The 17,749-nt window shown below is 39.4% G+C and overlaps 1 protein-coding gene across 2 annotated transcripts in view; it reads right to left on the reverse strand.

Annotated features, from left to right (window-relative positions):
* The window catches only part of nek3 (NIMA related kinase 3), a 29,247-nt gene extending 12,095 nt beyond the window's left edge, over positions 1–17,152 (reverse strand). The window contains exons 1-15 of one of the 2 annotated variants that reach the window (XM_067985875.1): positions 17,094–17,122; positions 16,056–16,082; positions 14,351–14,481; positions 12,284–12,377; positions 9,149–9,246; positions 7,817–7,900; positions 5,936–6,003; positions 5,685–5,771; positions 4,432–4,486; positions 3,843–4,043; positions 3,571–3,649; positions 3,396–3,454; positions 2,044–2,146; positions 1,300–1,455; positions 1,077–1,211 (exon numbers count right to left, since the gene is read on the reverse strand). In XM_067985875.1, coding sequence (XP_067841976.1) covers positions 1,077–1,211; positions 1,300–1,455; positions 2,044–2,146; positions 3,396–3,454; positions 3,571–3,649; positions 3,843–4,043; positions 4,432–4,486; positions 5,685–5,771; positions 5,936–6,003; positions 7,817–7,900; positions 9,149–9,246; positions 12,284–12,377; positions 14,351–14,470 — 1,339 coding nt within the window. In that variant the 5' untranslated portion in view covers positions 14,471–14,481; positions 16,056–16,082; positions 17,094–17,122. Of the gene's footprint in view, positions 1–1,076; positions 1,212–1,299; positions 1,456–2,043; positions 2,147–3,395; positions 3,455–3,570; positions 3,650–3,842; positions 4,044–4,431; positions 4,487–5,684; positions 5,772–5,935; positions 6,004–7,816; positions 7,901–9,148; positions 9,247–12,283; positions 12,378–14,350; positions 14,482–16,055; positions 16,083–17,093 lie in introns of both variants that reach the window. The other variant, XM_067985874.1, reaches the window with a different exon arrangement.
* Between the last annotated feature and the right edge of the window lie 597 nt (positions 17,153–17,749).

A 17,749-nucleotide genomic window follows, 5' to 3' on the forward strand; every position in this document is an offset into this window, starting at 1 on the left:
CTCCTCCTGGCCCATAAGAATTTCACAGAGAAGTTATTTTTCTAAACTTACCTTGGCCTCCACTGGCAGTCGGTGCCTTCCGCCAGGTTTCTGTGGCGGGTTTAACACCGGATTGGCCTCCCCCCCACAACTTGTCATGAAAATCACATTGTGGCACCGATGGCGTCATCGGGCTGCGACTTTTGAATTTAAATTAGGTCCTCGTTTGCCTGCAGCAGAAGCCTCGGCCGACGTCACAGTCATTGAAGATACGGGAATGGTGCAGCCTCAGGCCGGTAAGTGAACTTGGCCTAATAACCCCTCCCACGCATCACTCTCACTGGGCGAGGGGGTTACAATCGATGCCTTAGTGTTTTGAAAGAGTAAAATATTAGAGTCTTCAGATAAGAAGTTCTCACAGCATTGCTCAGAGATTTCTATAGCTCTTCCCTCTCACTGCTGACGATGGCCAGTGCTCAACAAGTAGTCATTGGAAATGGAGCTCAGGTTTAGGCCGAGATCCTCAAATTTTATGTTTACTTCCCAGTAACACACGATGTGATATCATTAGTCTACTACACATGTGCATGTATTCCTCACAACAGAACCCTGCAGGGCTAAACCATAGAGTATAGGAGTGCGGCCAAATCTGGTACTGTCTTCTAGTATGGCAAGTAAATTGGGATCAAAGCAATGTACCTCAGCAGAGTATCAGAATACTTGTGGAGAGGTGGGAGGGGGAGAGAAAGGTGGTTGGAGCAATTGAAAGGTGCAATGGGTGGAGGGGTAATATTGTACATTTGTTTTTATAAGGTTAAGTTTATTAGTCCTATTTTCAGAAAGATAGGTGGAAAGGGAACTATAAGGATGGCTACTTTTTGGAGGACTGCAAATAGTGACATATGGAGTTACAATAAATAATCAGAAAAGACTCAGGTTTATTGACCACCGATAAAGCAGAAACACTACAGAAACTACAAAGATACTACAGACATAAATTTATTTATAAATAGATTTGTTATAACAATAATTTTACCAGAGGTCCTATCAAAGCAGTTAGAAATGTTCACTGAAAAGATTTTAAACCAAATTCTTACCTCCTTTATCTATTGTGTAGGTCTTAGAAGCCAAGCTCGAGTTAACATTCTTTAGAAAATGCAGTACGGTTTCAGGAGGGCCTTGGCTCCACTGTTTTCGAGGATTATTTTTAGGATAAATTGTTACATGGTTACCTAATAAATATCAACATGTCAGTATCAGAACTTTCCTGCAAAAAGAATCACTTTGCAAAATGTTCAAGACAGAGAGAATAAAAGTTACCACTGCTAACTTCCTCAGCAGCCATGTTAGATGTCAGTTGCGCATTTTCAAGTATATTTAACACTGTATCTGGAGGGAATTCATTCCATTGCTTTCGAGTGAGCGCATTAGAGGCTTCGCCACTTTGGATTATTACATGGTCCCCCTTTGGCGTTGCTATTAGTGAAATAAAAAAAACTGGCTAAACAATTTGTAACAGGAGAACACACACAAGGACAGAATAAGAAAAGGTGGTTCAGTCCATCAGACTTGCTAATTACACAAACCATGTACAATTTTATTCTATCATGGATTCTAATCCCACCCATTTGAACTTGAGAGAAAGGACTGCATAAATACTCCTTGTGTTAACCAACTTGTATATTTCCACACAATCAATTCAGCTTGCTTCCAATTAGATATGTACAAGAATTCATAGAATTACATTTCCTGCATTATAAAAATCACAACACAGAACTGTAGCATCAGCTACAGGAAAGGAAGGCTGGTAGGATTTAAAAGTGGAGAAGACCAAAAACCAATCAAACCGTGTAGAATGAAGTAATTAGACTACTTTTGATTAGAAAAAGAACTTTATGAATTACATCAAATTAATGTAACTTATAAATGTCAGGGTTAGCACCAGTAAGATAAATAATAGTAAAAGCTTTGAGTTCATAAATGTCGCTGGTGCCAAACAATGCCGGTATAATTTTCCACATCTGAAAATAGCAGCAGACCTACTGTCATGAAGAATTATTTTACCTTCCATTTCAGAAGCTGTTTCTTCCAATGGTTTTTGAGCTAGATGCTTGGCAACATTTTCTCCTTCTGCTGAATTCCACTTTCGAGATGCCTCTGCGGTTTTCTTAAAAATGTTATGTCACATCACACAAAAAAGGAAAAAAGGAAAAAATATCAAACAAAAACACTAACTAAAGAAAATGGGGTAAAATAATTAAGAAAACAATCTTTCCTAAAGGCCTGCGTGCTTGCCCATTTGGAGCAGCAGAAACTGGAACAGAAGTACTGGAGTGGGGTAGTGCTGTTGCAACATTACAAATTGGGCACCAAACTGATACTGATATCAGTACATATTTAGCACCTGCTTTACAGTGGATCAACACTGATTCCAAAATCAGCACACACAGATCACCTCTAGTGACACCCACCTCCCCTGATATTTCAGCAGCATTGTCCTGCAACTCTATAACAATTAGAGTTGGCATATATGCCAGATTCTGAAAAATGTCTCGACATTATAATACATAGCAAAGCTCCACCCAACCCCCTCCATCCACTTACTAATGTGAATTCTACCCTCACTTTATGCCAGTAGACTCAAAGTGGTTAAGTATATCAAAGGGTGTGCATTGGGCAATGCAAATTTCACATAATGGGCACTCCAGTTTGCTGCAGTGGTTCTCCAAGTTTTACAGGAAACCACAGCTAGCTGACTAGGATTAGTATAGTCCTGCCCTTATGAATGGGGCAGTACTAAGTGTTCAGCACTTCCAAATCATGATGGCACTTAAAATAATGGCATGAGATAAGTTAATCCATTTGGAGGACATCTGATTGATAGCAGCGGTGTGAAGAATAACCACAGCTGAGCAGAGATATAGGAGAATGGAGCTGATCAGTGAAGTCCTATAGTGTCTCATGTCACAAAAGGACCTATGTTAGTCAACAGTTAATGACATCCCATCTTTTTCATACAACTAAGGGTCTCAACTGAGTTTTCAAGACTAAAGCAATACAAAAAAAAATGTAGTTTTCTTCTTTCATAGCTCTCCCCAAATTTTCTCCCCTCCTCTTCTCAAGTAGTAATGAATGTTGGAATGCTCCCTGCAGTACTTCATCCAAATGGCCATTCTTGATGTGATCAGTGAGCGTCAGCGGGCTATTTGAATTTGGGGAGGAAGGGGGGAGGGGCATAAATCCTCCCCTCAACTGGCACAGAACCACATTTTCTAGCAGGGATCACTGGACAGTACTTAGGAGAGGGAATCATGGCTGCAATTAAATCTTTATATGTTTACATTTATATGCTATGTGTACCTTGCATGTTCTAGTGCTTAAATATTAGAGCATATTTACCAAGAGTTCATACAAACCTTGGATTCATTTCCACCTGTGCTGGAGGGCACTTCTTCAAATTTACTTGGTACACTGGCTGAAATGGATTGAAATATGCCAACTTGTATATTGATTAATTTCACAACTTATTCATTAGAATATTGAACAGCATAGTTTTCCTCATAATTACTATTCCTTGAAGTGCCTTAATACCTTTCTGCATTGTCCGATGTTTATCTTGTGCTGTTTTCTTCTTTTTGGTCGTTACTTCACAAAACTCCTTCTTCATCATCTGGGAAAAATAAGTAATGGGTTGAACGTATCAAAAATTAGAGTTAATGAAATAAAAAGAAAAAAATGTAAAGGCTGGAAACTGTAAATAAATCCCAAAATGCTGGAAATGGACAAGTCAGTCAGCATCTGAAAGAGTAAGACATTTCAAGAATGACCCTTCATCCAAAAAACTGCACTGTATCCCTACTCACCTCAGGCGATAAAAACTTGCTAATAAGCTTTGCAAAGCAATGCCTAGCAAGAATGGTGCTGGCAGAGGGGCGATCCTTTGGATTTCTTTTGAACATTTGTTTTATGATATATTGCAGTTCATAGGAATAATGCTTTGGGATTGGAGTGTAGGACCCTTTGCAGATTTTCAGGATGAGGTTCTTCCAACTATTAGACTGGAACTGGTAAAATAGAACAGATAAAATAGTTTTAATTTGCACAATATAAAATAAAGAGATATTCACAACATAATTCAAAAACATAACATGCACTTCAAGAGTAATTCTCTCAATGGAGCATTTTAAGACACTACAGTAAGGCACTGTATAAATACAAAACTTTTTTTTAAAAGCAGTAGCTATTTGGGTGGGTGATATATCTTTTCTTCTATTCTCTCTTGGTCTCCCCACATCATAAACCATCTCATGAAATTCTGTATTCATAGACAGCCCCACAAAGTTAAATTTGAAGATGTTTCTGAATTTGTTTTAACTTCTACCAACTCCCCTAAACTCCTTTTACTTCTTGAAGAGGACAGTACCTATTGTTCGAAAGAAAACTGTTACTTACAGGATGCTGTAGAGTGCAGAGTTCATATAGGACACATCCCACGGCCCAAATATCACTGGAAAAGTACAAAAGGTAGATTCGACTACACTCAGTTACAAATTCTACTATAATTCAATTACAAAAACTACTTGTGCTAGTAGATAGGCAAAAAGTAGACAAGATTTCTTGTTTATGCCTTCACTGGTTTGAGTGATACATTCTTATCTACAAAAAACTATTAATCTTCCTTACAGCAGCTGTTTATAAGGACGATGCTATAAGTGAGTGTGTGCTTTAAATAGCTTCTCCCATTCTTCCCCAGAAGCTGCTGGCTCTTGGGGTACAATTACAGAGGTATCAGTGGACGTCCAGCTCCTCATTCAAGAAGAGGCCTAAATCGTGAATGTCGTTAGGCTCTTTGTTCATAGTGGGTATCACAGCCAAGGACAATCCTGCCCTTACCATCATCCACACATGCACTTTCCAGAAAGAGTCATCTCATCATCAAGACTCCAGGTATGGATACGATGTAGTAGAAGATAGTGATTTAATCCAGTTATTTCTATCTGGTTGAACAGAATACTGCCTCAATAACAAAACAAATACAGCCACTTTTCATTCCACAAGATGTAAACATATTCATCATCTTGCACAACAAATATAGCTTTCACTGAGTAACAAATTAATGGTGGTTACATAGAAACAAAAATAGAAATAGAAATTTTAGCACAGGTAGATATCCTTGCCTAAGCTGAATTTAGGCCACTCATGGAGGCTGATTTTACACAGTTCCATTTCCCTACGATCCACCCAAACTAACAATAATATTTGAGCCCAGATATCTTCAAGGTGAAAGGCAATTGTAATAACCCACTGTGCCATCCAGTCTCCAGAATTATTTCTCTAATTGTTAAACAGAATCTAAATAATGTAATTTATTTGGTGTATAACACAATGCGCTGAAAAATGCAGAGGTTGGGGTTTTCTGCTTCTGTGATTACCAGTCCCACGATATTCCATCCATTAAAGTGAATGGGCCTAAAACTGCAGGCTGACGAGCACAAAAGCAGAAAGCTCCGGTCAGTATATGTACTTGTCAATAGCAAAAAAAACTTTATAAAAATAAACAAATTAATCTGGATACTTGTACCTATCTAATGCTGGTTAACAGTTGGAATTTTAAAAATAAAATCTATTCCTATCAGGAAGTGTGACAATCCCTGCATATAGTCTCCATTACCAGTCTATCACCTCTTGCACGTTTAAGTTCATACCTTTTGTTATTGTAAGGTTTATTCTCCCAAATTTCTGGAGATACATAGTATGGTGTTCCTACATAGGTGTGAGCAAAAGCCATGGGACTGTAGACAGGAAAGAAACAAGACAAATATTTTTGAAACATTTCATATCATGCATAGCTGGCTATACAGTGTATTAGTTATTACATTGTTAGGGTTTTTCAAAAACAAATTTATGCTCAAATGCATCAACATAATGACAGCCACGGTTCCACTAATAACCTTACCTGTTAAGAAGATGTGCAGATCCAAAGTCTCCCAGTTTGATCACTCCATTTTTAGTGAGGAATATGTTCTGTATTTTAAAATCAGACAACAAAGCTAAATTGTACCCACATTATGTACCAGCACATTAACAAATTCTATGAGTTATCTGCTAACATGTACATTAATACACATTCTACTAATTCATTGACTTTGGTGTTATCCTTTGAGTAGGGAGAGTACCTGTTCAACTTTCAAAATGCAGATCACTTTCCTTTCAGCGATCCACATGCTCAATTTGAAGTACAATTCCAGTGATGCATATTAATTAGACAAGCATATTCTGGGAACAAAACTAAACAGTTGTAATCTGGTTACGATGACATATATGGGGCTCACGAACATGCAAAGAAACAAAGCTTTTTTTTGGTGGTATTGGTTGAGGAAGGAATGTTGGTCAGGATACAGAGAGAACTCTTTTTGAAATAGTGCCACGTGATCTTTCGTGGCTGCCCGAAAATCTGAGTTTAATGTCTCATCTGAAGGACAACACCTCCAACAGTGCGGCACTATGTCAGTCGTGCACTAGAATGGGAATCTAAATTATGTGCTCAAGTCCTGGTGTGGAATGCAAACGCACAATCTTATGACTTGGAGGCAACATTGCCAGCAACAGACCCAAGCTGACATATTTAAACGGCCACTCCTTGTTTACTCTACACACACCTTCAGAGATGGGCAGGAGCAGGGAGCTGTCTGCACTCGGTCAGATTAGGCTGAGCAAGGAGCAGACTGCTGCACTCAGGGTCAGACGGGGCCAGAATTTGGGGGGTGGGGGGTGGTGGAGATGGTGCACAGCAGGAGCTAGAGTACTCGGGGTGAGCCTGAACGAGCAAAATAGAGGCTGAAACCAGGCCCGGGAAAAGGATCAAAGGCCAGGTAGAGTGAGCAAAATTTAAGAGGTGGAGGATTAACGGAATGACGATGAACTACTACAGTTTGAAAACAGGTTGAATATTTTTCCAATGATCTGATTGGTGCATTGTGTCATGTGATTAGTGCAGACCAATCAACAACATTAAAGACTCGTTATAATGATACTATATCACCAACACAAGATTGTTAATATATAGATAATTTGTGATTCATCATAGCACATACATGACACAGCAATAAGATAATTATCCTGTAATGGCTGTTCTGAGGCAGGGCTAATGAAAGCACCGCGCAGCACACTCAAGAAACAACGTGGGCAACTGCACAAATTTACAGAACTAAGCAGGCCAGTAGCAGGGTAGCACAGCATAGCAACCTTACTAGGTCTGGTGAGGTTAGCTAGCTCACCACAGACCAGGGGTCAAACCTGGGACCTTTCTGGCTTGGTAGCACACTGGGTGGTGCATTTACATGCTGAGTCACTGAGAAGTGTAATATCCATTTCAGATTTCTTCCCACAATTTTTAAGCATCATTCTGATTTCCACAAAACCATCAGATCTTGTTTGAAGATAGTAATAATGCAGAACACATTAGGCTCAATACTCAATTCACATCAGAGAGTAGAAATCGCTGTTGGTGAATGTTGATTAATTAATTCTGTCTGCTATTTTAATGGAGGCAATAGCCCAGTTACCTTAAATGGGCTAAAACCTCCATTAAAACAGACGACAGAGGAGAATTATACAAACTAGTTAAATGTTCGCTAGCACTGCCAGTCACTTCTCTTTTCACATTTCGGAACACTGAATTTGCGTCACAAAGCCAAACTTCAAAAATCTAGCTATGTGTTCCATTAAATTAGTAAGAACTCAACCAAATATTATGCAATTCTTAATTTAATAAAGTCTAACATTCTCTGCTCAGTTTCTTTTAATTTTTTGTTCCTCTGTAAAAAGGAATACTTGCCTTGGATTTGATATCTCTGTGTAGAACTCGTCTGTCATGTATGTGCTTCATTCCAAGACAGATTTGTACAAATAGGTTAAGCACCTGTAAAAACATTAACCAAATCATTCCGCTGTTGTAAGTTTGACAGTGCAGTTAGGCTATAGTTTCATGAAAAATGCACTATACATTCTGTGAAAGTTACTATTTTATTGAGGTAATTTTTTAAAAACAATTTATAGTTATCCTATCCATTAATTTAAAATAGTCTATAAAGCATTTTTTCTATGTAAAAGAGTGATAACAGAAAGCTAATTATTTTTATGTCACACATATCTGAACTGTGATGGACAAAGTGCACATAATGTTCATTTAGTGAAACTCCCATGGTGTGCTAGGAATGTTCCACAATGTAATGCACAAAGTAATATAACATTTGGGTGCTACGGTGAAGCTGTGTCCCCTTTATGGTAATTGTTATTAAGTAGCATGAGTGGATGGTTCACTTGGTCTTCAGGCTGCAGCTCAGTACCTTGGCTTCCTTTTTCTTTTATTTAAAAAAAGTGCGAGTGGTTAAAACATGGTGTCAACTGTAGTATTTTCAATTGATGTATGATTTTGTATAAAGGGTGATGCAAAAAGTGGCAGTATAACACTTGAAGCATGACAGACGTACTGTTTTTATTATATCACTTATGGATCTCTTGTGATGTTACTTATGTAAGTTGAATAATGTGCTGTTCTGAGGAGGACAGGAGTGTTATACTATATAATGCACAATGTATTATTTTGTTACAGTGAATCTATGTCCTTTTAAGGCCACAAAATCTAATTGTTCATAAATAAATAGTTCAGGTCATGCAGAGCTCAATTGTTCAGTCAAGCAACTTTGCAGATTGGAATGTGCTCAACAGTTTCATGCTAGAGGTTAGAAGCACCCAGCATTTTAAAATTGTTTTGCATTTATAACAAAGTACAATGTCTGAAGTATGACATATATAATATAGACATAAGGACCGACTTTCCTAGCATCAATGCCCGGGGATGCCGATTTGAGATGCAAAGGTCAATAAAAAGGGGTGGAGACCTGTGATGCCAGGTCTCTGACCCCTTTACACAGCCCTGGGACTTCACCTACAAAAGATGCAGGTGAGACATGGCCATTTAAATGAGGAGGACGTGTTCCCCCAGCCCTCCAGACTCATTTTCCTGTGGCTTCATCTAAAGGGCACCCATTACCAGTCAGCCCACAAGGATAGCTGGAAGTAGACACAAAATAATTCACACCAGTGAATTCTGCTCTCCTGAGGTTGGGGTTAAGTTACATTATGACTTTTAACAGAGGAAATATACCGTTTCTTCTGGGAATAATTTTTCCTTCTGATGCAGAAGTTTTTGCATGAGGTCTCCACCATCACAATATTCCATCACAATATAGAGATGCCCTTCAGCTGCAATAGAAAAAGATACCACAACACTAAATATGTATATGGTATTTAGGATAGTGGAATCCTAAATGAAATAGTACCTGAAGCAACAATATACAATTACAGGATTTCTTTTTGTACAGAATAACAGTATTTGATCACAAATTACAAAATACATGGAATTACACAGTCTTTGCAGCACAGAAACAGGCCATCCAGCCCAACATGTCTATGCCGGTGTTTATGCTCCACACGAGCCTCCTCCCACCGTACTTCATCACACCCTATCAATGTACCCTTCTATTCCTTTCTCCCTCATGTACTTAACTAGCTTCCCCTTAAATGCATTCATGCTATTTGCCTCAACCACTCCATTCGGTAGTGAATTCCACATTCTCACCACTCTCTGAGTAAAGAAGTTTCTCCTGAATTCCTTATTAGATTTTGAAGTGACTATCTTATATTCATGACCTCTAGTTTTGGACTCCACCACAAGTGGAAACATTTCTGTACGTCTACCCTATCAAACCCTTTCATAACTTTAAAGAGCTCTATCTGGTCGCCTCTCAGTCTTCCTTTTTCTAGAGGAAAGAGCCCCAGCTGGTTCAGTCTTTCCTGACAGTTGTACCCTCTCAGTTCTGGTATCATGTATATAAATACAGATGATCACTGACTTTAAAAGAATAATTATTGGAGCCTTTTCATTGTAACATGATTCAGGCAATCAGATCTAAGACCTGACGGGGCAGGGAACAAAGTAAAGAAATCTCAAGGTGCAGCCATAAATCTACAGACAAGTGACAGAGCAGCTCAGGACTCAACCCCATTTAATGGCTGCTGAATGTGAGGTGGTGCTGCAGCACAAAGAAGGTTCATTCGGTTAATCCCGGGGATGAGGGGGCGGACATATGAGGAGAGGTTGAATAGATTGGGACTCTACTCATTGGAGTTCAGAAGAATGAGAGGCGATCTTATTGAAACATATAAGATTGTGAAGGGGCTTGATCGGGTGGATGCGGTGAGGATGTTCCCAAGGATGGGTGAAACTAGAACTAGGGGGCATAATCTTAGAATAAGGGGCTGCTCCTTCAAAACTGAGATGAAGGGAAACTTCTTCACTCAGAGGGTCGTAGGTCTGTGGAATTTGCTGCCCCAGGAAGCTGTGGAAGCTACATCATTGAATAAATTCAAAGCAGAAATAGACAGTTTCCTAGAAGTAAAGGGAATTAGGGGTTACGGGGAGCGGGCAGGAAATTGGACATGAATTTAGATTTGAGGTTAGGATCAGATCAGCCATGATCTTATTAAATGGCGGAGCAGGCTCGAAGGGCCGATTGGCCTACTCCTGCTCCTATTTCTTATGTTCTTATGTTCTTATAAAAGATGACTACGAGGACAGTGATTTTCTGCGCTATTCCAAGGCACTGTCCCTATTGGCCGGCATTACAGCATGCCTGCCAAGCAGGTGGTGCCAAGTATCAGATCACAGCTGACTTTACTATGCATGGTCTCTGTAGGTGGTCTTGCAGCAATGGCACAGCTCTGCACCTGCATCTTTGCTGAACCAGACCCTAAGATAGTTCCCTATGGTCATTACTGGGAGCTGTGCCAGAAGCTGCACAAATGGTCATTGGGTGCTTCTACTAAAATGCCAATCAGGCTTCACTGCCTCTTGATCACCCTGGCATATACCCTTTCAAGCAATGCCACAGAGAGCATGACATTCACTGGTCCTGCCCACTGGAAACTGCGTTGCAACATAAAGTGGGCATGGTTCCGATGGGGCTGGACTTCAGCCTATTTTCTGCCCTGCTCCTGAATAGCAGGTAGTTAACACAGGATGATCCAAGCTAATAACTGTGTTACTGTTGTAAGCTGCATACTGATCCACGTTACATGTTAATCCCCGATGGCTCAGATGGTTGAGGCAATGAATAGCTGAGTCCTAGGTTCAATCCATGTTCTCTGCTGAGTTTGCTGATCTCAGCCTGAGTAACATTAGTACTGCTGTAGCCAGCCTCAGTGCTCCAGGTTAGAAAGGGGAAAACTGACAGGATTCTCATTGCTAATCAGTATTCAATGATCCCTATTAGAAATGTGGCGTCCTATTTGACCCTGAGATGAGCTTCCAACTACATATCCACTCCATCACCAAGACCACCTACTTCCACCTCTGTAACATCGCCCGTCTCCGCCCCTGCCTCAGCTCATCTGCTGCTGAAACTCTCATCTATGCCTTTGTTACCTCTATACTCGACTGTTCCAATGGTCTCTTGGCTGGCCTCCCATCTTCCACCCTCCATAAACTTGAGCTCATCCAAAATTCTGCTGCCCATATCCTAACTCGCACCAAGTTCCGTTCATCCATCACCCCTGCGCTCGCTGATCTATGTTGGCTCCCGGTCCAGGAAAATCTCGATTTTAAAATTTTCATCCTTGTTTTCAAATCCTTCTATGGCCTTGCCCCTCCCTATCTCTGTAACCTCCTACAGCCCTACAACTCTCAAAAATCTCTGCGCTCCTCCAATTCTTGCCTCTTGCACCTCCCTGATTTTGATCACTCCACCACTGGCGGCCGTGCCTTCAGCTGCCTAGGTCCTAAGCTCTGGAATTCCCTCCCAAAACCACTCCACCTCTTTACCTCTCTCTCCTCCTTTAAGACGGTCCTTAAAATCTACCTCTTTGACCAAGCTTGTGGTCACCTGTCCCAATATCTCCTTACGTGGCTCGGTGTCAAATTTTGTTCGATAACAGTCCTGTGAAGTGCCTTGGGACGCTTTACTACATTAAAGGCGCTATATAAATGCAAGTTGTTGTTTATGTTGTTGTAGTGTGAGAACAGGATTAGATCTGGTTATGATGCCCGCTTGGCCACACGTAAAGAATGGCCACTAAAGCAAGGTACTGGAGTACAACCAGCACCTTAAAACTATACCTTAGCAAGAAGTCAATTCCTTCGGAAGATGTTGAGAGACAGTAGGAACTCTAGAATCAAGACAGAGGAGAAGGTTGGCCAAAAAAGGAAGAAAAGATAAATTAATTAATTTCATGATTTACTCACCTTCAAATGAGTCTTTAAATGCAACAATGTTGGTGTGCTTCATTTTGGCAAGGAGTATGGCTTCCCTCCTTGATCTTTGTAGTCCAGAAGGGTTCTAAACAAGTAAGATAAAAAGGAGATAGCAAACATGTCTTGCTGTGCAAAATAAGCAATATCCAAGGCCACCAGCAACTCTGATCATTGGAAAAATATATGTACTGATAAAGCTTTATAACAGATAGTTTGATGTTTAGATCATTAGATTAGGTTGCATCTTTGGTACAACTACATCATAAGTCACACTGATGTGCACCATCTATTTACATTATATGCCATGACCAGTGGGTGTGTACACTTAAAAAAGTCATGAATTGGAGTGTGAAGCATTTTGGGATGTCCTAGGATGCAAAAGCCACTATGTAACCATAGGTGTTTACAGCACAAAATTAGGCCATTCTGTGGCCTGTACCAGCTCCTTGCTAGAGCAATCCAAAACTAACCCCACTGTCCCGTTCTCTCCCCATTGTCTTATACCTTACTCTGCTTCAAATATTTAAACTGAGGCCTCGTGTGCCTGTTCATGCAATGGTGTCAATTCCATGCTCCAACAACACCTGGTGTAAAGAAATTTCTCCTAACCTTTCTTCTCAATGATAATATTAAATTGATGACCTCTTGTCATTGACTCCCCAATCAAAAGAAATAGTTTGTCCCTGTTTATTCTACCAAAACTCTTCATAATTTTAAAAATCTTTATTAAATCTCCAAGTAGCCTTCACTGCTCTAATGGAAATAGTCCCAATATCTCAAGTCATTCCTCATAACTATAGTTTCCCATCCCTGGCATATCCTAATGAATTTATGCTGTACGCTCTTTATGGTTTTAACAGCCTTTCTATTACGGGGTGCCCAAAACTGCACAAAGAACTCTAACTGTGACCTAGCCAGTGTCTTGCATAAATTCATCATTACTTCTTTACTCTTGTACACTATGCTCCCAATTATAAACCCCAAAATTCTATTGGTCTTCTTCATGGCTTTATCTAACCGCACTTGCACTTTCAAGGAATTATGTATTTGAACCCCTAGGACTCTCTATTCAACCCTTCAGTGTCTTTTCATTAAGTGTATATTCTCATTTTTCCTCCCAAAATTTATTACCTCATACTTATCACATTTAAATTGCAACTGCCACCTCTCTGTCCATTCTACCAACAGGCTGTTTTCCTTATGTCTTTTAAAGTCCTCCTCACCAAACCTCCTACTTTTGTGTTGTCAGCACATTTCAAAATTGTGTCCCAAATATCCAAGTCAAAATTAACTGCATACGACAAAAACAAAAACAGACACAACACTAAGCCCTGGGGTACACCACCTCCAACCTTTCTCCAGTCCGAACAACACCTATATACCCTCTTTGTTTTCTATCCATCACCACCTTTTTATCCATGCTATTACATTTCCTCTTATACCATATGCCTGAATTTTTCTAACAAGCCTCTTGTGAGAATGCCATCTCAAAATTCGTATACACTACTGTAAAATTCAAGTTCTTTCTTTTTTCTTTATTTATACAACTATTGTCTTGTGTTTTTTTTTCAGTTCAGTTCAGGTTATTGCACTCAATGTGAAATTGTAGGGACTTGCTAAGTGAAGGCTAGATTGTTCTCCACAGAACACTAGTGGTAAGCAGAAATTATTGGGAGAGTCTAGGGGTGTTCTTGTGGTTTGGCCTAGAACAGCGTAGACATAAGAAGTTACCTAACCACTCTTTTAGCTGGTGCACAATACAGGGAGAACATCACAAGAGAACAACAGAAAATATAATAAATACTTTTTTAAAAACCCTACAGGCATAGCAATGGTGATGACTGCCATTTCTAAAAATGTTCAGCACCACAAACGGAGATGGATGCAGTTTCAAGTCCCATTCCATTCAGTTCTCAATCCAGTGTTAAGTGAGAACTTTGAGGGTCAAACCAATGGTATCCCTCCATTGAGATGGATGAAAGGGATAAAAATATAAAGAGGGAATTTAACCAAATATCCCCTTAAATAAAGATAAAAACATGCTCACATCACATTTACCTTTGAAAGATGAATTTCCTTCATCACGTATTGCTGACTTTCATTGTGGGCTTGGACCAAAAGAGCTCTGCCAAATGAACCTTCCCCAATTACCTTTAATACAGTGTAAGCGTCCATCATGAAACACTTGTCTGAAAAATAATAGCACTTTTGTGTTAATCAGTGAAACATTTTGCACTGTTTTAATATAACCTCTGGAAATCATTCCAATATGTTTGACTATGTTAAAAAAAACATTGTATATGTGAAGAAAAATAACTGCCAAGCAATTGCCTCTCAGCAGGATTCCTGCAAGTTGTCCAAAATAGATCTAACAATTTTTTTCCCCTCTGTCTCTGGTTTTGCATTAAATATTTATAATAGTGAGTTCAGCCAGCATGAACTATGATTTTGACATCCTGCTCTTTTGGTACAGCAGGCAGCCTGAAACCAGTGGTTGGTCATGTAATGAAACAACCAATGAGCAGTGAGCAAACAAGCAGCAGAAGTTATTATTGCTTTTAGAACTCGTTGGATTTTGATTTATGCCTTCCTGCGTATAAATAAATCGCTTTTGTCCAGTGAATCTGGTAATGAGAAGGGGGTTGTATTGTGTTGGCCATGAGGCCTCGTTACATAAACCCACTCCTGTATGAACACTGAGTCGTATGGATTTTACACAGGCATACACCCAGTCATTCACCCAGTCATTCTGTGACCTGAGAAAGGGAGGATGGGAAGGCTTTGATCTCCCTAATTACAAATGACAAATGAAATGTGCTTGTATTTTTTTGTCTCTGCATGTATTATCACATTTATAATGCCTAGAATAGTGAACTAGTACTTGAAGAAAGCTATAGAGTCAATCTGAACACCAATGTAAATCTATTACTGACCAGCATGTAAGTGAATTGATTGACACCAATTTACTCACTGTTTTTGCACGGCAGTCAGAGTTCAGAAGCCTTAAATTATTGGTGCAGGTAATCTGTGGATTTTTATCTTGAGGGACAACATTTATATTGTGTACAAGGCATAATCTGAGATTATGTATTTCCTCTGCTTTTGGTTTCCCTTAGTTTATACAAAGTTTCAACTTAATTTTGGCAGAAGATTTTTGAATTACATAAAATCCACCATGAATCGAATTTAACAGATGACAACTGCCTGAAGAATATTTAATATGTTGAGCTAGAAATTCATTATAAACCCCACTATATAGATATAAGCACATAATCGAGGTTGATACTTCAGTACAGTACCTAGGGGTGGTGCCTTTTGCGTGAAATGTTAACCGAAGCCCTGTTTGCCTGCTCTGGTGATTGTAAAAGATCCCATAGCACTATGCAAAGAAGCACAGAAAGTTCTCCTGGTGTCCTGGCCAACATTCCTCCCTCAACCGACAACACCAAAATCAGATTATCTGGGTCATTTATTCATTTGCTGTTTGTGGACCTTGCAATGCACAAATTGGCTGCCACATGTGCAAACATAAAAGTAACTGAACTTCAAAAAATAAAGTCATTGGTTGTAAAGCACTTTGGGACATCCTGAAGACACTGTATGAATACAAATTCTTTACAAGAACAGATAGAATCAATTTGCATTTTTCAATTCCCAATCACAAGCATAAGATCATAAGAGTCTAGCTGGAGAAAGGACCATTCAACCCATTAAGCCTGCTCCATTTAGAGTCCACATATGATCATGGATTTCCTCCCCACACCTCTTTCGGGGGCACACGTTTCTTCTCCTGAAACAAAGAAAATCAAGTGGTGTTGATATCTCAGTAACCCTGAATCCCTTTGCAAATCAATGGATGAACAAATCTTGTTCTGAAAATTTAGTACAGCCCTACCATATTTATATTAACAATCTTTGTTGACTTTTCTGATTTTTTTTTTAAGATTTGGGCTTTATTAAAGTTTAAATACGGGAAGCAGCCCGGTACATTTATTTACTTTTTAAAATGCAGCAATCTATAAATGGAAAGTAGACGTCACCTTGAAGCCCGCTGTTCCTCAATCAGGGCGAGTTGTACACTTTAAATCTTGGACTCTTTATTCAAAGGAGTACTAGAATTAGGGTAAGGGGATTTGTTATCGCTCAGATATCAGCATTTTAACTCCCTCCGGGACTTTACATAAAAAATTGCGAAACCGGGGTAACAGTGGGAGTACAATGTCCTGAGATTTCTCACGATGCTCGCATTACAGTCACTAGTCCCAGTTAGAATGAATCAATCGATAGCAAAGGCTTTGTTCCTGACAGTTGACAGTGAGTGACTATCATACCATAACACCCGATACGCAGGTTTTATATTGTAATCCACTCACCCTTCAATAATGGAATGTATGCAATAGGATAATTAATTTTGTTAAGGAGACGATATTAACTACTATTCTGAGTTAATTTAGAGATGAAATTATGAATTATAACAATGACAAACACCCCAGACAATCTCTCCGAAATAATTCGCTGGAATCACCAAACTGGGAGTGAGCCGATGTTAAAAACTAGTGTTTGTTTGCTTTTTTCCATTTGTTCCGAGCTTATTCGGGATGGAGACATATTTTGGGAGGAGTTGCGGGTTGTCAGGAATTCCTGGCACTGGCCCCTGGTTATTGTAACCTTCCGACAGTCTGATACAATGTAACAAAGAGCCTTCCATTCCAAATCGGGCTCCTACTCCCAATGCTGCTCCGGATCAAGGGTAAGTACTGCAAACTATCCAGTCAGTTAAATATATGTAAAACACACAAACCTTCAATCCACTCGTAAATCACCTCCCAGGCTTTACATGAACCGGAAACAACACGCCAACCGAGGCCACTGCGGGCGTTACCATCATCACGTGTTAGGGGTTAGAGAATTTTTTTCTATTCACTGACATAACATGGGAGTGAGCACGAAGCATCAGTCCGTTTTGCTTTCTACTCAATATAACTGTGGGCTAGTTTTGAACCTCGAGCCAGCTCTCTAATAATAGAAACTGGTCATATCACAGTTACCTCCACTATTGCCACACTTTTTCACATAATTACATTTTTATAACTGAACTATCTATACTGAGTTAAGGTGTTAGAACCGTTATTTCTACACATTATTTCAAACTATTCTATAAGACAATTATTTTTACACTATGTTAATTGTGCTGGGTGCATGTTCAGGAGCCATCATCTTAATCGAAGAGTTTGTAAACAAATGAAGAAAGATTTTCCAAAGTCACAGTATGAACATACAACACATCACTGCATCACTTCATGTTGCTCTTCTCCCTCAAACAAAAATAAAAGTTTGGCAGATTATTTTTCTTAAAGACCATTTTTAAAAAAGAACCTTTCAAAGATTAATGCAAAACTGTATTCATTCAGTTTATGTACTATTGCATGCATTCCGGACAATTGTGAAGGCAACACC

The sequence above is a fragment of the Heptranchias perlo genome, chromosome 6, assembly GCF_035084215.1.
Source record: "Heptranchias perlo isolate sHepPer1 chromosome 6, sHepPer1.hap1, whole genome shotgun sequence".
Classification (NCBI taxonomy): Eukaryota; Metazoa; Chordata; class Chondrichthyes; order Hexanchiformes; family Hexanchidae; genus Heptranchias; species Heptranchias perlo.